General features: G+C 40.5%; 1 protein-coding gene across 1 annotated transcript; it reads right to left on the bottom strand.

Annotated features, from left to right (window-relative positions):
* Positions 1-47: 47 nt before the first annotated feature.
* Positions 48-27,908, bottom strand: AMN1 (antagonist of mitotic exit network 1 homolog). Its single transcript, XM_020792219.3, has 7 exons — positions 27,636-27,908; positions 17,648-17,780; positions 13,283-13,427; positions 10,744-10,961; positions 2,309-2,365; positions 1,966-2,077; positions 48-603 (listed from the first exon to the last, which is right to left on the bottom strand). The coding sequence occupies exons 1-7, from the start codon at positions 27,683-27,685 to the stop codon at positions 530-532; spliced, it is 789 nt and encodes a 262-aa protein (XP_020647878.3). The 5' UTR covers positions 27,686-27,908; the 3' UTR covers positions 48-529.
* Between the last annotated feature and the right edge of the window lie 84 nt (positions 27,909-27,992).

Here is a 27,992-nt window from a genome sequence, read left to right as displayed (position 1 = left end):
CTTCAATATTTGCTTCCAAAGAAATGAAAAGACACACACACCTGCCATTTGTATATAAGCCATGCTTTTATTTAAACACGAGAAGCTGCATGAAGAACATCTAGTTCCAGTTATAAATGCTACCTCAATCGATCAAAGGTTCCCTCCAGTGAGAGCTGAGCAAGTGGCACTCCAAGATGCCAATGCAGCACTTGTTCCCCCATCTTGTTGGTTAGCTCACTCCACTTCTTGCACTTTGGCCCTCTGTAAGAGCAGAATGTAATATCTGGAATGTCATGAAGCTTGCACATGTGTTACAGCCTTCATGTGTTGCTCTTCTGCAAACACTCAAAAAGTTCCTTTCATAACATCAAAAGAGAGAATATTGAATGGAACCACTTTTGGACAACATGAATATCAACTGTGCCCATTGGTGAAAACCACTGAACTCAAAACATTCTGAGATAACAAGACTTTCTAGAAGTGGGTCTTTCCTTAAAAAAAAAACAGGCGGTGGTGAGAACTTTAAATAAGGAGACAAGCCTAAAAATCAATAAACAGTCCATGAAACTTGCTTAAATTTCTTCGGTCCAACTAACTGTTCCAGGGCTACTCGGGAGCGATCTGCAAAGCAAAGAGGAGAAATTCTCAATCTGTTTTAGAAGAAGAAAATGTTTTTCGTGTGGCAACAAATAATGATGGGAGATAAATAATTTCATCTGTCTTTTTCAAAATATCATTGTATAAATAAGCTACAGCTAGATAAGATGCTATTGCACTTTGTGAGATGAACACTTCACTGGCTTTCATGGAATGTCTTACTCTACTAGGCTGTTCTGCAAGACAATCTTTAAGGAAACTTGTTTCGACAAGATTTTGATGCATAGTGTATGGTGCAATGTCGGTGTACTCTCTTCCAAAATCCAGACAAGCAAATATTTTTATTAGGACCAGCCAAAGTTTCACAATATTCTCAAGGTCATTATTTTCTTAACAAGGTGTCAATAGTTTTTCTGTTCCTTTCTATTTTCATTTCGATTGTTTTAATGTTTTGATTTTATTTTTGCTGCTCTGTTCTTAATTCTTTCAAAATTACTTTGTGACATCGATTCTATACAGTAGCTGAATTTAAACCTCCCTAAAATACTTTGAGCAAAGAGGAGGACTTACAAATTTAAGCATGGAATAAATAATTGGTCTGCTATTGTTAATTGGTTATCTGTTGCACATTTGTTGTGTTTAAAATATTTCTACATCACTTTTAAAGCTTCCATGAGAAAACAACAGCATCATAAAACTCCTTAACAGTAAAATCCATATAATAAAATCAACAAGACTTATCTGTAAAACCACCCCACTCAGACAGGAAGAAAATATAAAACATAACTGCAGCTAGAACCCAAGAACAATCCAATAAAGCAGGAATGGGGGACATGTAGCCTTCCAAAAGGTGGACTGCAACTCCCAGCAGTCTTGACCATTTGTTATGCTGGCCAGAGCTGATGGGAGTTGCAGTCCAACAACAAATGGATAAACTATGTGCTGCTAATCATAATCATCTTAGAACTGAAGAGCTGGAAGGGACGCTATGGATCACCAAGTCCAGCCCCTGACAAGGATGCACAGTCGGGAATCGAACTCTCAGCCTCTGGCTCCACAGCCAGAGACCTAAATGGCTGAACTATCCAGAAGTCCTATACTGCTCCATAGCACTTCAAGCACTCTCCAGCTGGTTTCCAATTTAGTTATGCAGGCTACACATTGCCCCCAACATACAGCATGTAAACAATAAATTGCCTAAATTCTAGGATCACAACCTTGATTGGAATCCTAGCTTAAGCACTTTTTGTCCTTTCTGACAGATCAGTTCTGACGGCCTTATGTAGTGTAGAATTTATTTCTTGATATCTCTCGTCTAATTGGCATTTTAAAATTTCTCTTCCAAACTAGCTGGAATTGTCTGATCCGCGCAACATCCTGAATCACCTGTTATCAGTGGACAACCATGGAACAGAAGAATGTATATCCTTGGACAGTAAGTGAGGACTGCTTCCACAGCAACATCTGTCAAATTTACACACCGCTCCATATGGATCTCCTAGTAGGGAAAATGAATGCAGGCATCAGCAATTGTTACAGACAGAAACAATGAAAACAGATCTCAGTAGGATCAATTAATAGTGCATTCCATACACGTTTACTCAGAAGTAGTCCCTTTTGAGTTCAAAGGTATTTATTCCTAGACAAATGAATATAAGGTTGCAGTCTAAACAATGTTATAACAATTTGTTAATAATAACAATTTGAAAAACACATGTTGAAAAATTACCTTTAAATTATTTGAACACTCTCCACTAACAAGTGCTATTACACCATCATCAGTAACCTGAATGGGGAAAAAGCAGATTCCTTGTTGGTACACTGAATGAAAATACAATAAAAATGTTAAAGTGGTTTAATGAATGAATAAATTAAAGTTGACAATAAAGCACCATAACCTAAAATAGTGATACAATCAATATTTTCTTGCAGTTAAATGTCTGAAAAAGTAATACTAGTACACAAACCATGATTAAGATTCCTATGCATACTTATTTGGTGTCGGATCCACAGAATTTAAGGGACTTGCAGCAAACATGCAAGACAATCAGGTTTAATACATCATTTTGGATCCTGCTTTACAAAATCCTCTACAGCTTGCTGAAATGTCAGGAATTCCAACCCATCCCTTGTCAAACAGGCTGCCTAAACTGTTGTAATTTCATCAAAAGCAATTAAAAACAGCAATTTATCTAACCTTTAATGAAACACCCTACAGAGCTGGTCACCTGTGTTTAGCTTTCCTAGCAAAGTAAGTAAGGACAAGCTCCATCATCCTTTAGTTGTTGTTGTTGTTTATCTGTGTCCAACTCTTTGTGACCCCATGGAGCAGAGCACGCCAAGCCCTCCTGTCTTCCACTGCCTCCCGGAGTTGGCTCAAATTCATGTTGGTAGCTTTGGTGACACTGTCCAACCATCTCATCCTTTGTTGTCCCCTTCTCCTCTTGCGCTCACACTTTCCCAACATCAGGGTCTTTTCCAGGGAGTCTTCTCTTCTCATGAGATGGCCAAAGTACTGGAGCCTCAGCTTCAGGATCTGTCCTTCCAGTGAGCACTCAGGGTTGATTTCCTTCAAAATTGATAAGTTTGTTCTCCTTGCAGTCCAGGGGACTCTCAAGAGCCTCCTCCAGCACCACAATTCAAAAGCATAAATTCTTCGGCGGTCAGTTTTCTTTATGGTCCAGCTCTCGCTTCCATACATCACTACAGGAAAAACCATAGCTTTGACTATGCGGACTTTTGTTGGCAAGGTGATTTCTCTGCTTTTTTAAGATGCTGTCTAGGTTTGTCATCGCTTTCCTCCCAAGAAGCTGGTGTCTTTTAATTTTGTAGCTGCTGTCACCATCTGCAGTGATCATGGAGCCCAAGAAGTAAAATCTGTCACTACCTCCATATCTTCCCCTTCTATTTGTCAGAAGGTGATGGGACCAGTGGCCATGATCCTAGTTTTTTTGATGTTGAGCTTCAGACCATTCTTGCGTTCTCTTCTTTCATTAAGAGGTTCTTTAATTCCTCCTCACTTTCTGCCATCAGAGTGGTATCATCTGCATATCAAAGGTTGTTGATATTTCTTCTGGCAATCTTAAATCCAGCTTGGGATTCCTCCAGTCCAGCCTTTTGCATGATGTATTCTGCATATAAATTAAATAAGCCCGGGGGACAATATACAGCCTTGTCGTACTCCTTTCCCAATTTTGAACCAATCAGTTGTTCCATATCCAGTTCTAACTATTGCTTCCTGTCCCATGTATAGATTTCTCTGGAGATATATAAGGTGGTGAGGCACTCCCATTTCTTTAAGAACTTGCCATAGTTTCTTGTGGTCGACACAGTTAAAGGCTTTTGCAGAAGTAGATCTTTTTCTGGAACTCTCTGGCTTTCTCCGTAATCCAGCGCATGTTAGCAATTTGGTCTCGAGTTCCTCTGCCCCTTCGAAATCCAGCTTGTACTTCTGGGAGTTCTCGGCCCATATACTGCTGAAGCCTGGCTTGGAAGATTTTGAGCACAACCTTGCTAGCGTGGGAAATGAGTGCAACTGTACGGTAGTTGGAGCATTCTTTGGCACTGCCCCTCTTTGGGATTGGGATGTAGACTCATCTTTTCCAATCCTCTGGCCACTGTTGAGTTTCCCAAACTTGCTGGCATATTGAGTGTAGCACCTTAACAGAGTCATCTTTTAAGATTTTAAATAGTTCAACTGGAATGCCATCACCTCCATTGGCCTTGTTGTTAGTCATGCTCTCTAAGGCCCACTTGACTTCACTCTCCAGGATGTCTGGCTCAAGGTCAGCAACCACACTATCTGGGTTGTCCAGCAATTTATCTAATGATTAATGAAACACCCTACAGAGCTGGTCATCTGTGTTTAGCTTTGCTAGCAAATTAAGTTACATTGGCCTGTATTAGAAGGACAAGTTCCACCATTCTAAATGTATTTAAAAGTTTTACCATCCTCAGTTTGTTCTTCGAAAGGGTATAATCAACCTAATTGTTCTCTTGTTCTCCCTTCCAAACATTCTAGGCTTCTTATCTTGCAAAATATTATCTAGCAGCAACAAGCCTTTGGGCTTATAGTCAAGATGAAACATTGCCATCAGCAGAATTAAGGGATAAAATGGAGTCCACCACATTAGGATGCAGGCAGCAAAATCACACTAAAAGCTCCTTGGGATTAAAGGCTGGACTAGAATCTTTTTCCTCGGTGACATAGTGCAGTAGTTCCCACATGGGTGGGCTACAACTCACAAAATTCCTAGCTGACACAGGGAAGTGTAATATGTTCAGGAACTGTAGTGCAACAATATTAGTGAATCCAAGATTGGGTATCATTTCTGTAGACATCCTTTAGTCTTGAGAGACTATGGTAAGGGAGCCACTGAACTAATATATATCTACCATCTCATTTTTTGTATATGTGCAGAAACACTTTGGATAATAATAGTGGCATCAGGCCCATTTCTTTGGTAGTTATATATATTCAGCATGAATGAAGCTGTCAAAGTCACACTGTTTTCCATACATCTAGAGGTAAAATTCCAGTTCTTGTTTTTCAGGCAAAGAAACCTCCTCTCCTGTACGAATGCAAATCAGACAAAAGGGAGAACCAAAAGACAAGCAATAACCATGTTGAAGCTCACTAACAGAGAGACCACTGTTATGGAAATATCCACATAGAATAAAATAACTCTCACAAATTCTGAGGTAAAATGCAAGAAAAAGATTTTATTACACAACTGCAGTAGCGGGGAGAACTACAGGTAGGCAACGTGTGGTCACCGCCCCAAAGACTCCAAAGGATTTATTAGCAGCATAAGGTTATATAGTTGGTACTCTCACTGTCTTACCAGCCAATTTGACCAATAAGTTCACATTCTGGCTACATCACAAACATTGCCCACCCCCTTTTCCTGTTCTCCAATGTTTTATCTCATGCAGTTATGGTTAATAGTACAGATCATATAGCAACAATCAGCAACTTTATATGTTTCAAAAGCGCCTCAGGACAGCATGACCTGGAAACTCCCTTCCCTCTTTCCTGTTCGGCACAGTTGACTGTGATTACAGCCCTCTTGCTCAACAGATGTTTTACTTCCTATAGGCCTTGTGGTTACTGCATCCAACAATTTTGTCAGTGTCAGCATAATTCTAAAATATCTCAAGTAACAGCAGAAACATCTCAAGCTTTTCCCCTTCTTTTGAGTGGAATTTGCCCACACAGAAAACCCCTAAAATTCTCCATTACACCACTTATAATTCTGTGACAATTTTCAAGTTGGACAATCAGCTACAAAAGCTGCTGAATCCACAACATCTACCACTGCACAGATACCCAGTGCAGGAGACAGAAGAACATGTTATGGAAAATTAAAGCCACTTATGGACAAATTTCACTTAGAAAACCAGATAGCCTGGAAAGCTTAGCAGGTGCTGGCTGCTGTCGTATGCTGTCACCATTTTTGAGATATTTCTTTTTCCATGGTGGGATAATGAATTCTATGAACAGACAGATGGAGTGGCCATGGGGATCCCCCTCATCCCGGTTATAGCAAACTTCTAAAAACCTGCCCTGGCTTCGGCACCCCTCACACCCACAGTCTGGTTCCGATATGCGGATGACACCTTTGCAATTTGGAGCCACGGTGAAGAAAAATTGGAAGAGTTTCTCAACCATCTCAAAAGCATCCACCCAAATACAGTGGTGCCCCGCATAACGAGCGATTCGTTTAATGATGAATCCGCATAGCGATGAGGTTTTTGCGATCGCAAAAGCGATCGCATAACAATGTTTTCAATGGGAAAACATCGCTTCGCGATGATCGGTAAGCGTTACGCTTACCGATTATCGCATAACGATGTTTTAAAAACAGCTGATCGACGGTTCCAAAATGTCCACCGGAAAAAATGGCCGCCCGCAGTGTTTTCGCGCCCTTTCCTTGCATACCGGGCAGTGAAAATGTCAGCCGCATGGAGGATTTCCGCAGAATGGTGGGGTTTATGCCCATAGGAACGCATTGAAGGGGTTTCAATGCATTCCTATGGGCTTTTTTGCCCTGCATAATGACGAATCCGTATAGCGACAATTTTTTTGGAATGGATTATTGTCGCTATGCGGGGCACCGCTGTATACAATTCACCACGGAAAAAGAAATAGAGGGCCAACTCCCGTTCTTAGATGTCATGGTCCTACGCAAAACTGGCCTCCAACTGGGACACAAGGTCTACAGAAAACCCACCCACACAGACCGGTACCTACAAAAAAACTCCACCCACCACCCACAGCAAAAAAGAGGCATAATCAAAATACTGGTACACCATGCAAATTGGAACTGTGAAGCTCAGTTTCTCAGCACTGAACTAAACCATCTTGTTATGGGAAAGTAAAGCCCACAATTGAACAAATTTTACTTATAATCAATGAAGCTTTAAGATTAACAAAAAGCTAGGCAATTGCTTGCAGTTGCTGTTGCAAAAAGTATTTTAAGATACTGCTTGACTAATGCCAAAAGAGGAACTGAACTTAGGCACAGAAGAGGAAGAAGGATGTTTGTTACAGCGGATAAGTTCTTGGGCAAGAGTGAAAATGAGAAGTTGAGTGGGGATTTCCAGTATCAGTTGACCTTGTATAACCTAATGTACTAAGACGTATACCCTGAAAATAACATTTGCTGATTGCTGAATTGGGGTAAAGAGGAGACATTAATCATAAACATAATCAAAAGGGGGTTGGATGATCAGGGGAGGGATTTGGGTGGCAAAGGGGTGGAATAATGGGAGGATAATTAGTAAGAATGGAAGCCCATTGGCTAATTGGCGAATGGGACAGCTAGGATTCTTTTGGTATATAAATCTATGCTGCTACCTCATTTATTCAGAAGTTCTTGGGAGTTTTCCAACTTGAACTTCCACGCTGCTGCAGTGCAAAACCAATAAAGCTTTTTCTTTGCATTTTACCTCAGATTTTGTAAGAGAGTCATTTTTGCTTTAAGTAGATATTTCTACATGTAACAATTTCTCCTCCCCATAGCAATCTGAATTGGGCCCTACAGACAAATGGCTAGTCCAAAAATGAAATCACAAGAGCCATCAAACGAAGAAAACAACACCAAACTGAAGAAGAAAAACAGCAAGCCACAAATAAAGTATTTCTGCCATACATCAAAGGGGTCACAAACCGCATGGGGAAACTTTTGAAAAAACACAACCTACAAACAGTATTCAAGCCCACCACAAAAATACAGCAAATGTTACAGTCAGCAAAGGACAGAAGGGACCCCCTCACCACTGCAGGAGTATACCGGATACCTTGCAGTTGTGGCCAGGTATATATTGGAACCACAACACGAAGCATCCACACCAGAATCAAAGAACATGAGAGACACTGCAGACTAAAACAACCAGAAAAATCTGCAGTAGCTGAACATGCCCTAAAACAAACTGGACATGAAATTCTATTTCAAAATACTGAAATACTGGACAACGCCAGCAATCATTACGTCAGACTGCACAGGGAAGCCATTGAAATCCACAAACACCAGCAGACCTTCAACAAAAAAGAGGAAAGTTTGAAACTCAACAAAACTTGGCTCCCAGTTCTCAAAAATACAGCGTGCAAAAGGTCAATGAACTCTACCCAGCCACAAGGACTGGTGATCACTACACACAAAAAACAGCTAATGACACTCATCCACCACAGTGACAGATAATCTCTCCTTCTTATCACAACAATACACCCACAACAAGACACACTAATCACCCATCTACATAAAAAGACAAAAGCCCATCTCACAGCCATAAATACTCCACTCCCAAGCCAACTACACCACAGCACAGAGTGCTGTCCTCTGAAGATGCCGGCCACAGAGACTGGCAAAACGTTAGGAAAAACAATCTTCTGAACACGGCCAAAGAGCCCGAAAAACCCACAACATCCACAGCGGTTGTTTTTGGGAAGCTCTGGGCATGCCTGCAGCTCTTTTCAGAGACCGGTGAGGCTTTGAGAAGATGGAGGACAAGGAAAATCAGCCCCCCTCCCCCCAGGAATCCCAAAAGGCAAAAAGCCAAAAGGCCCCAGACTCCAAAACCATAGCAAAACCCAGAAAGCATTACATGAGCACAGATTCTGACACTGAGAATACATCACCAGCATTATTACAACACCTGGAAGAACCTGAAAGGTGGTATAATATGGAAGAACTCTTTTATACAGAGAAACCTGCAACTCCAGTAAGAAAAGCCTTTGATTTTCTTTTCCCATATTGTTGGTTTGGTATGGGTGTGTGGGGTGATTTCAAGAGATGGCAAATGGTATAGAATACATTATGCTGTTACAGGAGACAGAGAGGTGTAGTGGAGATCCTGAAAATCCACCTGTTCCAAAAGATAGAGGGCCTCTGGAATCAACTTTATGGAAGATCCTGGCAGCAGAAAATTCTGAAACATACGGTAGATATATAATTATTTGTCGAAGGGTGGTGCCAGAGGCCTGCTATATTTGATAATTGTGTGTCTTGTTAAAATCCATTTTGATTTTTTCAGGAACCACCCCGTATAGAAGAGGCACTCCTCTGAGAAAACACAAATCCATGAGATCCATTGTGAGTGGCAAATCAATTAGTTTTGGAAAAAAACATTTAAACACTTGTCTCAAGCATTTGCTGGTTGCAATCTGAACATTTGGCAGGTCAATTAGCTTGGAAACACATTTAAACACTTGTCCCAAGCATTTGCTGGTTGCAATCTGAAGAGACATGAACTCATGGAATCGCAGATCCACCGATCTGCAGATTCTGAACAACTACTCAACCTAACTACTCATGTGCATGGGTGGCAGTGGGTGGGTAAGCAAATGTAACAGTGGAAGTTGCCAGTTATGTGAAAAGACTCTAGTCAGGACCCCAATATCTAATCTTCTACCCTGTACTGTCAAAAACTACCTAACCAATTTAAGCATATAGACTGCTTCTTTCTCATCCAGCATGATGCTACCCAACATTCACTGCTATGCAACACTCTGAACAGTTACTATTTAAGATGACCACTTCCAAAATCCACCAGCCAACACAGAGCAATCATGCTTGCTAGGAGACTGTTGCACCGGTCTGGAAATTAACCACAGAAATAAATCACCACAACAGATGTTAAAAAGAAGAACTAAGAACTGTTGTCCAAAAACAACACTAAAGAGAGAAGCGCAAGGAAGCATGAAGAAGAGTTAGATTATAAAATATGCCCACTCTCTGGGCCTCTCATTGCTCTGTGTTATTTCATGCACAATCTTAATAAAGAAACCTGCTGGAGAATGGTGTTTTATAATTTATACTCAAAAATTTCCCCAGTGGAGGTACAGTGAGGAATTGGCTCCACAGCCAGATGCCTCACTTACTGACTACAGTCTGTCCCTCAGCTTTTCCAACCTCTGCTATTGCACCAGTATGCCCTAAAGGTCACTCCAACTAACATACTCACATAGCCAGTCTATAGTTCAGTACTAACTCCTGGTTTTGAGGGACCCTCAGCAGAATACCTTCAGTGAGACCCTTCCTCTTCCTTGTAGTCACTCACTGGCCATTCCTCTGCTTTTGAGCTCATGCCCAATCAATACTCAATTGCCAGTTACATGATGCACATGTGAAACCGATTTTGGGGGGCTGCAAAATCGGTTTTTTTGAACTGGCTGGCAGGAGCTTTTAAAAATACCTCTGTTCATAAATGGATTCTTCATGAATCATTTCGGGCAATGTGAACTCTCCTGACACATTAAATACAGTACTGCCTTTGTGAGCAGTCATAGATGGCAGAGACACTGTTGTCCATCTGAAATGCGGACATTTTGAACTACAACTCAAAATAATAGAACTGCTGGTTTGGGATTTTGTAATCCAAACATGGCCATTTCCAAACGTCTGCACCTGTCAGCCATCAAACTTAAAACAAGACAACCCAGTGCTATTGATTTTATTTACATTGATAAGCAGTGCTTATCTAAAGCTTATCAATGCTTTAGATAAGCATTGATAAGCAATGTAAACTGCTTATCAATACTTATATAAATTACAAATTCCCGAACACTGATAACAACAAAGCTAATCATTGTCTGTTCTCAAAACTGTCTTGATTTAATTATGCCATTCTGTAAAGCTGTGTATTAACTACCATTGATCTTACTTGGGTAGATGAAAAATCCACACTATGCAAGCATCTACAGTTCTGCCCAAGTGCTTGCAATGATGCATCAGTGATACTGGAGCATCCACCAATGTTCACTATTTGTAAAAGTGGGCAGTTTAGGGCAAGAGCAATGACTCCACTGTCCGTAAGATTGCTGCATCTTTTGAAAGAGGCTTCATATAAATAGGGGCACGACAAAGCAAGAGCTGCAACACCTAAGGGAGAGAAAGAGAGGGAGAGTACATGTCATCCTCAGAAAAGTGGACTTTTTTCTCCGGAGGTTTAATCAAGAGAAGATATCATTATCTCAAGGAAAGTGCATAAAACATTTGCAGTATCAACACAAAAATGCTGAAATTAAATTATAAATATTTCAAATATTAATTCTGACAAATTCTAAAACTTTGCAAAAATAGCCAATCTCGTCAATATATTCAGGATGCTTCATGAATGCATCTGACCACAGCTCTGGATGGATTTAACTGCACTTAATCCTTATTCAATTACAGTACTTCTGTTTAAAGCTTTTTATTTCCTACTGTAGTACTACAGCTCCAAATCATATTTATTTATATTTCTATCCTATCTTTTTTCCACAATGGGACATAGCATTCCCAAGTGTCCTTCCAGACTTATATTGAGATAGTTTCAGGAAGGCTGCTATATCAGATACTATTGGGCAAATCCTGTGACACCTCTCTTCCTTTTAATCTTTCCTTTTATCAGGACATACCGTATTTTTCCATGTATAAAATGACACTTTCCCTGAAATAATTAAAGGACAAATTGAGGGTCATTTTATACATGGACGTAAGGAGGGGGGAGGGATCAAAGAGCTCCATGTTTTGCAAAGAAAATGGAGGAGGAAAGCAATTCCTCCTTTGCCCCAACATTTTCACTGCAAAAAGCAGCTTTCCCCTTCCACGTTTTGCAAAGAAAATGGAGGGGGAAAGTGATTCCTCCTCCCCCCCCCATTTTTGTGGAGGGGGAAACTGCTTTTTGCAACAAAAATGGTTGCAAAGTTCATGACAATACAAAGAGAAAAAGACTGAACAAGTATGGTTTGTTTGGAAGGGTTGCCAGCTTCTTCTCTCTAAAAAGCAAATGGCCGCATGGCGTAGGTTTCCAAAGCTGCATATGGAGAAACCTCAAGACTTCTAAAACAATGTCCTTTGGACATATGAGACAAAAATAGATCTGTCTGTCTGTAAGGCGCAGCGCCATTGTACTGATCACCCTGCTTTGGCTCAATGAGAGCCAACAGTTCTACCAATGAGAGCTGTTGGGAGGCGGAGCCAAAGAAACTAGAAGGGAGGGGTGAGGCAGAGTCTGGGGGGTTCAGTCAGAGACAGAGTGGGGAGATAAGAGTTTGGGGGTTTGAGGCAGAGAGAGTGTTTAGGGAGTGAGTAGTCAGAGCGTGACCGGTATTAATTAAGATAGCAGAGGTTAAAGTAAAATATTGAAGCTTGGTGTAACTTTAAGAATGTGCTTAAGAACTATTCCTAAAACAATTTGTAATCAATAAACCTGTTTCTGTTTAAAAGTTTGGTACTGAATGGACATCAGTCTTTCATAGGAAATATAGGTTGATAAGGAGATCAACTGGTGGCAGCGAGGAAAAGAGTGTGTTGAGATACCTTTGTGAGTTCTGTGTTTGATGAAACAAGCAGGGGCCACGGGGTAAACGTCACAGCCATGTTTGGTGAAAGCCAAACACAATATAGTAGCACGAACACCTCATACCAAATGTCAAGCACAGTGGTGGAGGGGTGTTGATTTTGGCTTGTTTTGCAGCCCCAGGACCTGGGCACATTACAGTTACTGAGTCAGCCATGAACTCCTCTGTATATCAAAGTATTCTAAAGTCAAATGTGAGGCCATCTGTCCAACAGGTAAAGCTTGGCCGAAATTGGGTCAGGCCTATGATCCCAAGCGCACCACCAAATCTAGAACAGAATGGCTCAAAAAGAAAAGAATCAAGGTGTTGCAATGGCCCAGTCAAAGTCCAGATCTCAATCCGATTGAAATGTTGTGGCAAGCTGTGCATAAACAAAGGCCTGCAAGCCTTAATGAACTGAAGCAAGGTTGCAAAGAAGAGTGGGCCAAAATTCCTCCACAATGATGTGAGAGACTAGTGAAGTCATACAGAAAACGATTACTTCAAGTTATTGCTGCTAAAGGTGGTTCTACAAGCTATTGAAACATAAGGTGTACTTAGTTTTTAATGCATGGCTTCTCCATTTTAACTTTATTTTTGTTAAATAAATCATGACACAGTGCAATATGTCATGTGGTGTTGTTCACCTGAGGTTATATTTACCTAATTTTTAGATCTGCTAAAGACCACATGATTTTTATTATGTACTGATACATGTAACCATAGAATTCAAAGAGGGTGTACTTTCCTGTATGAACAAATAGTTTCCATGTGCATATATGTCCAACAGAAAAATTACAACATGGGGGGGAAACACATCTGAAATAAAATTTATTTACCCAGTGTTTTTTCAAATAACTATCACAAGGAAAACCATACCTTCTGAAGTGATGGTTGATCTGTTGTCTTTCCAAACATTTAAGTTTATTTTTTTAAGCTGCTTGCAGTTACAAAGCTGTAGGAGGGCATTATCTGAAACATCACAGTCCCGAAGATCCAGTGCTTCCACTGCCGGGTGAAGAATCTAAAATGCAAAGAATGCAATCAATCTCTTCGTGGTGTAGCACAGCCACTGCCTTATCTTGCACCTTTCAGATGTTTAACACTCATCATCCCCAGCCAAACATATTAGCTGACATAGGAATAAGAGATGCAGTTCAACCAGTGTTCTGTAGCTCCAGAAGTAAAAGATTTCAATTATGAGAAATGAGATTTCATTTAAACTTAGAAAGAACTAATGCAGTGTGGTGGATTCTCTTTCATTGAAGATTTTTAAACAGAGGTGAGGAGGTCAGTTGTCAAGGATAGTTAGCTAGATTTCCTGCTTTGGCACAGATTGGACTTGGGGTTCTTTCCAGCTTTCCAGTTTCTATAGTTCTATGAATGTACCAGGAGGTAACTGTGTTGAGGGAGTGTACTATGGCACACACAAAAAAACTACAAATTACAGACTGCTTTTTGGATCTGTCACAAGCTTCTTAGGAAGAGCCCTTTTTCAGTAGCATGCACAAAAACCAAAAAATGGGCTGAAACATTTCAAACCATTTGGACATACTAAACACATTCTATCCTTGACAATGTTCCCTGGTTTTCAAGTAGGCCCAACAGAAAGAGAAAGCTCCTAGACACCCCGCAGGAGTAGCCAGTGGATTCTTGTTTCTTCCATCCCTGGCTTACCAGCTGGTTGTTCTCCATCATAAGTATCTTGTCCTCTCTTTAGCAGACACTCCATGATGGTCTGAGTTAGCAATCTGGTCTTGCAAGATCCACAAGACTACCAGATTCAGTAAATGTCAGTTTCTTAAAGAGATGCTGATTTCTTAAAAAGAAGTGGGGCTTAAAAATGAGTGTAGACAAAGATCTCAGTAAGCCATGCACTCTTTTAGCACCAAACAGTAAAAGGGGTGTGTGTATGGAATCTTGGGCATCTGCAATAGGAAAGATGTTTCTGCCACAAATAACTGCAAGTGTTCCTTTACATAAATATCACCCACAGATTTATTGCATTTGAAGGCAAGGAGAACCCCATGATCCAAGAAACAGACCCAGGGAATGTCTCCAAATAAGACACAAATACCAAGTTACATATTGACAGCAATTGTTGTTACATGCTATCAACTCACCATTGACTCATGGTGACCCTACAAATGAGTGACTTTCACAAGGTCCTGTGCTCAATAGCCCTGCTCAACTCTGGAAACACGATCCTATAGCTTCCTTTAGGGCGGTTAACATTTCAATGAATCTACTCAAACTGGTAGAAAAACAGTTTTTTTAATCCTACATGGGTTTAATATCCAAAGCATCTTCCACCCTGCTGGGTTGTGCATTTCTTTTGAATGAATAGGTAGTATTTTACAACTGTTACACAACAGTTAGTGCTAACTCCCCAAAGTATGAGCCAAAGTATGAGACTTTGGCTGATCATGGGCTAAGGATGGCATTTTTTGCAGCCCAGCACGTGCTGAAAACATAGCAACATAAAGAGATATGCTAAGATGCTATTTGTTTAATATTTACAGGAACACGGATTGTGCTTTCCCTGGGAAGATACCTCCCCTGGAAATTATTGGATAAACAATGTTGCTATATTGTTGCTTAACCATTCTGTTTGAATTACATTTTGTGCCTCAATAAAAAGCTTAAGAATTGCTTTCAGTTCCTGTACTGAATGAGTGCCCTCACTGGGATTTAATTTTAAGCCCTGCTTTTTAGGAACAATGGAAAGTTTCGAAGGCAGAACTTACACTAACTTTGATACTACCATATGATTTGTATATGTCCTCCACATCAAGAACATTTAAGCAGCAAAGTGATTTTGATCTGTGCCTGGTCTTTCTTCTAATAACTTGATTCTAAGAAAGAGGCACAAATGGAGAATACCTCAAAGGGTTTTGTTGATTATTCTACTTTTTACAAATACTAGTTAAAAAATTCTGTTTAGGTCGCAATCCTACACCTGGGAACAAATGTCACTAAATACTACACAAAATTTACTGCTTCAGTAGACATGTACAAAATTGCACCTTTCAGTCACAGATGAGATGTACCATCAAAACAACATCTTATTTTTGATTCCCTTGAAACACGTGTGGACAATTTGTAGTCCTCTAGGTATTGCTGGACTGGCTCCTATTTTAGGATATTACATTGAGATAAAAGAGATCACTCTATTTTCAGTGTTACATAAAATAATAGTTGGTCTACCTTAGTGCTGCAAAGTGACAGACAAAATTGTTTATAATGGAAACCTCATCTAGTGTTTATCAACAGTTTAAGAAACTTGTTTTGAGCTTGGTCAATCTTTTTTTATTAAATATTTTATTTTTAAACTACTAGGAATAGGGAAGGAATACAAAAGGTAAAAGGAAGTGGAAGGGATGGGAGTAGGGTTTTAAGGATAGGAGAGTACAAAATATATAGTCATCCAATCTATTCATATTAAGTACAATGGTGCCTCGTATAACGAGTGCACCGTTGAACGATGAATCCGCATTGCGATGCAGATTTCCCCATCGCTAATGCGAGGGCACGCTCGCATTACGATGGGGGAACAGCTGTTCTGCGGCTCCAAAATGGCCACCGGAACACAAAAAATGGGTGCCGGTACACCCAAGATGGCCGGAACAAAAAAATGGCCGCTGGTACACCCAAGATGGCCGCCAGAACAAAAAAGGCCACCGAAACACCCAAGATGGCCGCCAGAACAAAAAAAATGGCCGCTGGTACACCCAAGATGGCCGCCAGAACACAAAAAAATGGGCACCAGTACACCCAAAATGGCCGCCGGGATGCCCAAGATGGCTGCCGGAACAAGGGAAAACATCGGAGAACGGTGAGTTTTGGGCCCATTTGGTTTAATGCGTTCCAATTGGGGTTTTTGATCCGTTTTACGATGTTTTCCCATAGCGAAGGTTAATCCGGAACGGATTAACCTCGCTATGCGGGGCACCACTGTATACAAGCATCCAATCTATTCATTTTTCAATGAAACAACAACAACTTTCTACTCTTTTTTTCACTGTTTGAATATCCTCTAACTATCCACTTGCATTTATGTTTTAGTTTAAATCTAAGTTACTCCAACACTATCAGGAAACCGAGACCAATTGTAAAACACATCCCCTCTTTCAATTTCCTTCTGTCTTGGCCAATCCTGATTAACCATTTCCAAAGTGCATGCTATCACAATTTTGTCCTTGGGCCATATTGAGAGCTTATATCTGCTTGCCAATTTTAATAGCTTTTCCATTAGAAAACTATCATAAATCTATTTATACAAAGCCAGATTTGGGAATTGGGGTTCAATCTATTCTAGAAAGGGTTGCACTCCCCTTGCCAAGTCATAGTTTAGGAGGACTCCATGATTCTAGACTCCTAGATGGCAGCAGTAATGAGGAGTGGCGTTGCACATCTCAACTTCGTATACCAACTACAAACCTATACCCATGAAACCATGGGAGGATTGCTATATGTCAAAACTGACTTAATAGTGTTGGAGTAAATAACAGAAATAATGCCAGGACGGATTTAGGAGGAAAAATAATTAAAGAATTTTAGAAAATATGTATGTGGTATAACATAGTGAAAGCAAACAAACTGATGATATATTATTTTTATTTTTCTAAGAGATTGTCGGCTGCCTGTTACAGCTTGATTGCTGATAAATACACTGGCTGAAATCCTGTTGCTTAGCATAAGAACTTCTGTTTTTTCCTTGTTAACAAATAAAGAGTCCACACCATGATTTTTGGAGCACACATGTACACTGGCTTGGTGCATGCGTGTACTCCTGAAAACTGTGGTGATGGCACCTTTATTTATCAGCAAAGAATAGACAGAAAGTTACAGCTTTTTTTACACTAAGCAGCAGGATTTCTGTCATTATGTGAAAATTCCTTTTTATATTATGGGATTGTGATTCACGATTATAAAAGTATAATCTTACTACTCCAAGTTATTGAAGACTGCCCTGAGGATAGAAGAAACTAGATCCAATTGCTTTTTTTCTTTGCAACTGGAGGAATAAAGTTTTCTATTTGCAAGCACATTTCCAATTTTCAGAGTGAAAACTAGTTTTTAATTCCCCAGGGACACAGAATTACGATTTCCTCAAATTTTGTGCCCCAGTTTTACCTTCGTTGAGAATCAAGACAAAATTGGTCAAGATTTGTGGAAAAAATGTCTTTTCATTGTTGTTGTTGTTTTAATTTTAAGACATAATGATGAAAAAGTGACATTTACCGTATTAATATTGGAATCAGTTATCCACCCTTGGACACTCAGCGATTTAATTAGTTTATCTTTGATGTTGGGAGGCAAAGGCTTAATATCTGCAGCATATCTGGATATGTTTCTTGTTAAGCAAAAAAGGCATCTAAGGAAGAAAAAAGAATAAAAAGTGCTCATAAGACAACATACTTCCTTAATTATTGTGAGTCGATTATGCAATTGTAAGCGACCAGTTTCTTAGACTTTAAACAGTAGGCAGGGACTTACATCTTTTTAAAAAAACCATACCTGTTAGAATGTGGGAAAGGTTTTCATACTCACCTATATATCTCCATATTACACATATTTACTGGTATATAAACATGTAAAAAAAACCACACACAAAGCAATTGTCAGGGCTGTTTTTCAACAAGTGTCAATGGTAATGAAGTCAGTAACTTATATAGTCACCACATATCAGAAATGACATGATGGCACATCCAAACTGAAATGGCCAGCAATTAATCCAGATCCTGAATTACATAGAATACCTGTGGAGAGCTCTCAAAACAGCAGTTGGGAGAAGGCATCCTTCAAATCTGAAGGCCCTGAAACAGTTTACAAAACAAGAATAGTCCAAAATTCCAGTAGAGAGGTGTAAGAAACTCATTCATGGTTACAGGAAGTGACTGATTTCAGTTATTTTTTTCCACAGGCGGTGCTACCAAATATTAATTTAAGGGTGCCAATAATTTTGGCCAGTGCTTTCTTGGGTTTCTGTGTGGGATTGTATCAGATTTGACTTTTCTTCTCTGTTTTTTTGTGTGTTGTTCCAACTCAAACCAAAGAAATGAACATGTGAGTACCAAAACATTTGCAACTGCAACAATTTTCTGATAGAAGGGTTGCATTTTCTGACAGAATTGCAAGGGTGCCAATATTTTTGGCCATGTAATCTGTATATGCTTATCTGTTAAGTGCTCATAGTATAACCATCTAAAGCAGGATTGTATGCCTAGTCTCCCCTCAGTTCCCCAGTTCCTTTCTTGCCTCCCACCTTCCCTCCCTCTCCCTATCCTTCTTCTTCCATCCCTTCTCTCCCCCCCCCCACTACAACCCCAGACATGGTGATGAGGCAATACAACCCCCAGGTCATTAAGACTGAGCTGAACCTTCCGAAAAGAGTAAACAGAATAATTTAAAAATTTGATATGGCAATAGGTATAGGATGGATATTAGCATGTTATTGTCTCCTCTCTTCCTCATTAATTCCAATTCCCTTTTTCCTTTCTGTCATCCCTTATGTTAAAAAAAAAAAAAAAATTGGAAAAAAAGACTGAGCTGAATCTTCTGGGGTATTTGTGAGGCTAGAAGCAAAACTTCTAGCTAAGACTCACCCACTCTTTTTGCCTGCCTTTTACACACAATATATTGTGGCAAACATGTATTTACATATTGTTTCAGGTTCTTTCTTCTGTAAAGTCCTTAATTTTAAGTATGATTCAGTTCAAAAACTCTTTATAAATCAACCTAAAATTATAAATCATCATCTTGCTCCCAAGAGCCCAGTAGTATAATCTGAAACAGAGAAAAGGAAAATAAGGAAAAGGAAAAAAGGAAAAAAGAAGAGCCCATTGCTTATCGTCTCTGAGCAGAGATAAAAGTCCAGCTGCAACCTTGAGACAGCTCAGGGAGTGTTCAGGGTTAGGGTTTCTGCTTGTTAACTACTTCCCTCCCCCCCCTGCTCTGGCTTTATCCCACTTGGAAACACAAGGGAATTATGTAAGAATGTTGTTCGCGGACTTTAGCTCTGCTTTTAACACCATTATACCCCACAGATTAATAGACAAACTTAAAGATCTTGATTTTCCAGATTCTATCTGTCTGTGGATTTTGGATTTTTTAACAAATCGTCCACAAAGGGTTAAACTGAATGACTACATCTCTACTGACAAGATACTCAGCACTGGCACTCCACAAGGCTGTGTCCTTAGTCCACTACTGTTCTCCATTTATTCATCGGATTGCACCAATAACCATCCCAGTAATAGGATTATCAAATTTGCAGACGATACTACACTAGTAGGACTTATCTCTGGGGATGATGAGTCTGCGTATCGGGACGAGGTATTACAGCTATCCCGCTGGTGCAAAAAAAACAATCTTTTATTTAACATCCAAAAAACCAAGGAATTCATAGTGGACTATAGGAAAAAAAGAGCAGACATTCAGCCACTGTATATAGATGGAGTTTGTGTGGAACAGGTGGTTGAATGTAAGTTTCTTGGGACTATCATAACAAATGACCTGACTTGGAGTGCAAACACCGCTGCGTTAATCAGGAAGGCACAACAACGGTTGTATTTTCTAAGGATTCTTAGAAAGCAACAATTGACTGAGAGTTTGTTAATCACCTTCTATCGGAGTTCGATTGAGAGCATATTATCCTACTGTCTCTGTGTATGGTTCACGAGCTGCACAGTGGCAGAGAAAAAGGCAATTCAAAGGGTGATTAAGATGGCCCAAAACATCATTGGCTGTTCACTCCCCTCTTTGGAAGAATTGTATAAGAACAGATGTAAGAGGAAGATATCTAACATACTGAAAGACTCCTCTCATCCGGGATATCAGCTCTTTAAACTATTACCATCAGGAAGGAGATTCAGGGTATTGAAAGCAAGGACAAGCAGATTCAAGAACAGTTTTTACCCAAGTGCAGTATTGAGTTTAAATGTGGGGCCATAGGTTTTTGGTGGATTTCAATTGCTGAGAGAAAACGGGGTATCTATATTTGGATGGTGAAAGTTGTGTATATTTTAACTTTTTTTTGTAGTGTTGTCCAGTTTTACCTTGGGGAAGAGCACCTCATTTCGTTGCACCCACTTGTGAGCGCAATGACAAATAAATTTCTTATGTCTTATGTCTTATGTCTCTGTTCCACCACGACTGTCTTCCTTCTTCCTGAGCATTTTGATTACCATATACCCAGTTTTCTCTGCCACTTGAATCTTCATCTCTCTCAAGAGATCTTGTAGCTGCATTGTTGTTGTTACTGTCTTAGGTCTCTGTCCATGTCAGACAATTAGTTTAAAGGGAAATGCCCAGGCATATCTCACTTTGTGGTTCTGAAGTGTTTCTGTGAACAGTCCCCATTCTGTACATTTCTGGATTGTCTCCACAGCCATATCCTGATAGACTTCTATCTTTTCACCTCAGTATGACAGATCTTCCGCTTTGTTTAATGCACAATGTACAGCCACTCATGCTGTGCAGAAGGCAAACCTTATGAATATGTATCTCAGTTGTTATTTATAACCCACGCGATGAACTCGTTTCAAAGTATTCTCTGTAATTTTCAGGTCGGGGCAGAGATCCTGGATCCATTTTAAAACTATGCTTTTTAAGTGCTCTTTAAAAAATCTTAAATGCAGAGTTTGTTTATGATCACGATTCCCCTGGTATTCAATCTTATCTTTTAATAGTTTTAATTCCTTTTCTACAGCATCAGTCTTTGTTTGTTGGTTTTGCGCCAATTCAAAAGCCTCATTAGCAGTCTTTTCTACCTTTTCAATACTGACTTTCAGCTCTACTAATGCATCCTTCAGTGGTATAACAGTTTTCATGTCTGTTTGTAGATCTTTCCTTAATTGTTTTAAGAGCTGTTTCATATCGCTCTGCTTGTTAGCCCAGCCGATTTCTTTCGCCCTTTCCCTTTCATCTTACTGCCTTTCGCTGCCACTATCTTCAGACAAAGAATTGGCTTGCTCCTCAACTTCTGAAGAACCATCCGGTTTGTTTTCTTGAGCCATCTTCTTTGATTTCCCCATATCTATATTTATTTATGATTATTTTCCACTAATTGCCAGTTTGTATGTTTAATTAGTTTATAATAGGCAGGCTTAGAGCGGAGCTAGTCTCTCATGCTGCCATCTTCCATGGCAGCAGAGCACGCCCTCCCCTGCTATGGTAACTCAGTTAGAGAACCTAAAGTTGCCAGAAGTGTCAGTGGCTCATTCATTTGTTCATCTTTGTATGTGATACAGACCGTCTTCGGCAAAAAGAAAAATGGGCACAAATCTGACATCAGAAAAGGCAATATTTTAATAAAACACTCTCCAAACTCACAGGAAACTGATATTAAACATGGACACTGTACAGAAATATCAGACTGAGATCTGAGTAAAAGATGGCTGAATCACAATTTATTAGAAAATTTTGATTCATACCCAGATGTTGAATGCTTGTTGACAGACACTGACCTCCATGGTCCAGAAAAAAATATTTGTATTCTTGTGACAACCAAGTCCAGCTGGCATACAACATGTCACCCTGGCCAAGTTACATTAATTAAAGTAACAGCCTGATAGTCACATTCATGGGTTAAGGAATCATTGACATTTTTGTCTATTAGCAATATCCATTCCTGGTGAATGGGATATGTATAGAGAATATGTATTTCCGATCCAGACATCTGAAATGGATTTTGATCCATCAAAACTCAACACTGTGATAAATGTTAATCTTTAAAATGCCACAATATTCTGCTTCCCCTGCCTCTCTCCGCACACCATATTTAATGTTGCCAACATGCTGAAACAGACAAACACAGCTTTGAAAGTGGCCTATCTAGTGTCAGAAAGTTGTATAGTGAATAACAGACTGATGAATGGTCATTCTTAAAAATATATTACAACAGTCTGTAATTTTTACCCTCAATTTTGTGAGTAGAAAAATTGCTGAGAGTTTGACTTCTTCACTAAGGAGGAGTACGCGGCCATCTGTGCGTGGGTCATAATTAAAAATTCCTGAGCTGCCTGAGCTGATAAAAGAGAGCTGACTCAGGGTAAAGGCAGGCTCTGTAAAAGCGAGGCTGCGTAGTAGAATAGAATGCTTTGAACTGTAAAACCAATGAAAAGGTAGTAATTTAGGTACGTGCCCTTATATGGAAGGTTGTGAGCCGTAACGGACTGCCTGAACGGACAGCCTATATAATGTATGTGTATCACACTCTTGGTAGAGAGACTGATGCCTTGCATGGCTGAACTCTCTCTCCGCTTTCTGCAGCAGCGAAAAATAAAACAGTCTCCATTTTGCAACTTCCGTGTCTCTGCCCATTTCTGTTGGGGGAATTCATAGGGGTCTTGAATTCCGATTGACAATTTTCTCCTGTCATTATGGGGTTTCCAAAACCCCATTCCATTAATGTCTAAAATTCAAAACAAAACTCCATGCATCAGATGAAATGGATTACACAAAGCAAAAGCTCATGCTGTAGTAAGTGTACTTGACTTTAAATCATCACAGATCCCTTCAATTTTTTTTTTATTTCTCAGAAACATCTTAGCTACAATATGCTGGGAACTAGGGTGGTACCTGACTCCATCATTCCCCCTCTGTCTCTTAAGCTAGTTCAAGGACACAGAATATGTGGCCTTCCAGCTATCGTGTGGAGAGAGAAAAGTAGACAAACAAGTCCAACAATGGGTTTAAGTAGCCACAAAAAGCACTTTATTAGGCCTGCATGGATGTAAGAGCTTTTGTATACAATCCCAGAACAACACAGCTTTCACAACCTTTATATAGACACCTCAGCCCGGTATAGGAATTTTCCAGAAGACACAACTGAGCATGCATAAGTATCAAAACATGATAACCTATATTTCACAGTGGTGTATTCTCAGAACGAAGGAACAATCGTTTGTTACAGATAAAAAAACCCACAAACTCTTGCAAGCCATAAAACTTCCAATCACATACCAAGTGCAAAACAACAGTTAAAAAATTTCTCTTTCTTTATGCCTGTGTTTTCTAGCATGCTTTATTCTTAACCACTTTATAAAGTTTTGGCTGAATAATGGCAGTTCTTATGGCATTAACATTCTAACTAGAGATGGGGGTATTGGTATACGAATATCCCTGCACAGGTGACAATAACGAGGGTCCACTCACCGATCCGCCGCCACCGCCATGATTCTTCCAATGGCTCTGCAGATGGGGATCTGCAAGCCACTGTTCGACCTTGCAGCAAGGCATGTCCTCTTGCCAGGAGTGGCTAGCTGATCGTGATCTGCGGAGCCACTGGAAGAATTGCAGTGTCCGCTGCAGCGGCAAATCGGTGAATGGACCATCTGGCCTCATGGGGCTAGACTTTCATTATTGCCACCTGTGCAAGGATATTCGTATACTAATTGTAACTCTTTATCTGGGCAGCTACTCCCACCAGCACTCTCTGCTGGTTAGGGCTGGTGGGAGTTAAAGTCCAACAATATCTGGAGGGATATCTTGCCGACCTCTAACGTTGTCTGTTGCTCCAGATAGCTCAGCAGTAAGCTGCCCAGATGCTGCTCTCAGGTGTAATGGAATATGGTGTCCTGTTGCCACTGCAGCAATAAGGATTAAATCTTAATCCTGGCTAGATGTTATAACAAAGTGTAGGATGCCAGCTTGTCCTTCGCCTTGTGAAGAGCTCACCCTCCATTTTAGAGATCTACAAACCCATTTGGAGGCTTGAATTTAGAGCTACCCATTTATAAGAGTCATTTCTTGTATGGACAAGTGTAGTCATATGAGTAAAAGCAAAACGGAATTGTCTTACTGGAAAATTATGTTCAGATGTGTCTCAAAAATTTCCAGTTTTAAAGTGTGAGTATCTCAAATAGTACACATAGGCTATGTAGCTCATTTTTTTCCGAGGAGTGACAGCATAGATACACTGAATAAAGGTGCTACTTTTGCTTTGCAACCCATATTTTGGAGTCTGTAAGTTTTCTCCCCACACCTGTATTGTTTTCTGCAATATGTTTGAGTTATATCAGTGGTTATTAACCTTTGTTACTCGAATGCTTTTGAACTGCAACTCCCAGAAACCCCAGTCAGGACAGCTGGTGGTGAAGGCTTCTGGGAGTTGCAGTCCAAAACTCCTGAGTAACCCAAGGTTAAGAACCAGTGAGTTATATGATAATAATTGTTTATTATATAACTCAAAGTTTGTTACCTTTCTTTTTGTACTTTCTATTTATGGAAACTATGCTGTTCCCGGATTCCAAAAATCTCCTCTATGGAGAATTAGTGCAGGGAAAGCGCCCCAGAGGGAGACCACAGCTGTGATACAAGGATATCTGCAAGTGGGATCAGAAGGCTTTAGGAATTGATCTCAACATATGGAGGACCTTGACATCTCAGCGCTCAGCCTGGAGGCAGGCGATGTAGCATGGCCTCTCCCAATTTGAAGAGACACTTGTTCAGCAGGCCGAGGCAAAGATGCAGTCCCCAAACCAGCAAAATCAGAGAGCTAGACAGGGGACACACTATATTTGTCTTCAGTGTGGAAGGGATTGTCACGCTCAAATTGGTCTGCTCAGCCACACTAGATGCTGTTCCATGACCTCTATTCAGAGCATATGTATTACCATAGTCTGTCGAGACTGAAGGATGCCTACAGTTGTTCCCATAATGCAAGCTGTTCTGACAACATCACATGAAATGCAACAAAAATTTTACAAAGCAAATTACAACATTATCTCATTATAGACATAAGAGTTCCTCAATTGGCTAATCAGTGTTGCCAATGGTTCTATGAAGACAGAAGGCCAGTAAACTGAACAAATTCATGAGGATATAGACCACATTTGAATGTCACACTAAGCCTTAATTTTGTTAGCCATAAATTGTCCCACAAACATCCAAACAAATCACAGTTTATTTTATCCCACTTTCATTCTGTTTCTATCCCATCTCTTTTATCCTTTATAGCTGGCAAGTAGGAAAACAAGCCAGTGAGAAGGCATTAGTCTGGGCCTAGATAAAGCAACAACAGACCATGGTTTCAACAAGCCAAAGTTTATAAGTCAAAAGCAAACTTCGGCATATAATACTGGCTTTCTTCTGGTTAAGAAAAAACAATGTATTCAACAAACCACAACCTGTCTTGTTGTTTCAGAACCCAGAACCAATGTAGCAGGTGAGAGAAGTGTTCACCTGGAAGCTCATTCTCTCAGATGAGAGGGTAGAAGCAGATCAACAGAAGCAAATGAGGCAGCAAAATAGATAGAAACTGTTTATTTCACTGGTGAAAGATATGCCTAATACAAAGAGCAAAAGGAGGTATGTCTGCATGGCTTGGCCATCCAGCTTTTATAGTTTCTCTTAACAGAAAAGAGGAGTGCAGCATCTGAGTCTACCAATTAGCAAGTTACAAGTATTTATCTTTCACCAATCAACAAACTGCACATAAACAGTTTCCTAATAACTGTGACCTTTCCTCATGTAGGCCAGAAACAAAGGAAGTGGTTAATGTATAACTGCACAAGCCCTAAGTTCTTGTGCAATTATTGAATCGAAGGTCACAAGACAATTGAGTAAGAATGAGTCACAAGATAATCATGTTCAAACCACTCTTAGACAAGTCTGCAGTTCCGCCTATTTGATGAAAGTTCATCAGTTTACTAAGCCAAAGACACACAGGAAAAAGCCATTTGCTTCTACAGCCACTTCTATTATTGTTACTCTTTTGTTTGCCAGTCACATGCATCAGTTATTTGCTTTGTGGTTTCCTTGAAGCAAAAGACTTTTTTTTTGGAAAAATCCAATTCCTTAGACAAGCAAGCTTGTCTACAAAATATAGCCAGTAATCTATCTATCTATCTATCTATCTATCTATCTATCTTTATTTATTTATTTATTTTATTTTATTTTATTTTATTATTTATTTTCCTTTTGGTTCTGCCTGATATGCTAACATAGACTAAAAGGGTAACCTCTTCGAAAGTATCAACCTGTTATTAAAGTCAGTTTTTGTTTTCTTAGAGAAAGTGCAAAGGGTAACACACAGCTCTGAAACAATTGTGCCTGGATTCAGATATGCTCTTTCCCATCATAGGCAGATATTGCTACTTGAAAAGGGCTTCTGTTGCTGTGGCGCAAACACAATAAATCAGCATTGCTGACTCCCCATCCTTCCAGTAAGGTAGCCATCTTAGGTGGCTGCAACAAAATTTACGGTGTCTTGCAGTTCTTTGAAGACAGCCAGTTTTGTTTGGCATAAGGTTGTGCAGAGGTTGGCCCAGTTCTTTAGACGCATTTGTAGAAACCGGCTAATGCTCACAAAAGCTTATGCCAAATGAAACGTGATAATCTTTAAACTGCCACAAGATGTTTTGCTTCAAGGGAGGAAAGAGCTGGGAGCCCAGCATCCCCTTGTGCCTGTAACAAGAGTTCTGTTATAGAAATCAGCATCTGGCGATTTTCAAGAGGAGAAACAGAAGTTATCTGCTAATGCCCGCAGACCAACCTGTCATTAAAATCATAAAGACAGTGAATACCCTACTATCGAGGTTCATTCAGGGCCAAAATCCCACGGAATTCCATGAAATTTGTTTCCCAACAAAAGCTAGGAGGCCCTGCACATAGAGCTAAGGAAGGGCTGGAGAAAAACCAGTAACCTCTGGCATTCCTATCACAGGATTTACTCATAAATACGCCCTTCTGGGTTCAGGGAGATTTATTACTCTCAAGTGTGCATTAACAAAGCTAGGATGTGAAAGTCCACGCTTCTAGCTACTCCCAGAGGCAGGTTTTCCTGTATTTACACCGAAACTCCCAACTGTTAAACAACAGGAGAGGAGCACCCTCAGCAGCGCTGGTACTTTTGCAGAATCGTTTTGCGGGGGGGACGGGACGACGACGTTGTGATCCTGTTGTTTACGCAGCAAGGCGTAATGCATCCGCCGCACGGGGCTCCTGAAGGTTATAGTCGGGCGAGGGGCTGATTCCCCTGCCCATGCTCCGAGGAGCCCTCCCGGTTACTGTTTTCTTCAGGGGATCACAACACGAAAGGGCCCGGGCGATTAGGCGAAAGGGGAAGAGAACGAAATACAGTACTCCGGAATAAACAAGGGGAGTGATGGAGGTGGGGAGGAAGAAATGGAAAGAAACAAGGGCATGTGGGTATGAAGGAGCACACACATATATATATATATCTAGCGGGGAGCCACTTGTCCTGCTCCCACGACCGGTCACTTACAAGTCTAACAGAGGCCTGACGGCCCCGGCGTCTCCTCTGAGGTAACTCATGGCCAGGCCGGCACGGCTCGCTCGCTCTTTTTTCTCTCAGGCCGGGGATTGGGCGCGTCAGGGACCGTCCTCTAATTCCTAGAAACGCCACACACGGAAGCCTTCTCCTCTCCCGCGATCCTTCTACGGATCTCGGCCGGCTTCTCTCCGCTGAAGTGGAAGGAGGAGACGGAGAGTTGGCTGAGCGCCCCTGGGCCCCGAGAGGGCCCGAGGACGTCGGGAAATGTCGTCTTTAAAAGCGGTGCTGGGCTGCCGTTGGAGGCGGCTGGAAGGAAGCGTCGCGGTGCCTTTCAGCGGCTGCTCTTGT

This window comes from Pogona vitticeps, chromosome 5 (genome assembly GCF_051106095.1).
Source record: "Pogona vitticeps strain Pit_001003342236 chromosome 5, PviZW2.1, whole genome shotgun sequence".
In the NCBI taxonomy this organism is placed as follows: Eukaryota; Metazoa; Chordata; class Lepidosauria; order Squamata; family Agamidae; genus Pogona; species Pogona vitticeps.
This window is presented reverse-complemented; position numbering and strand designations above follow the sequence as displayed.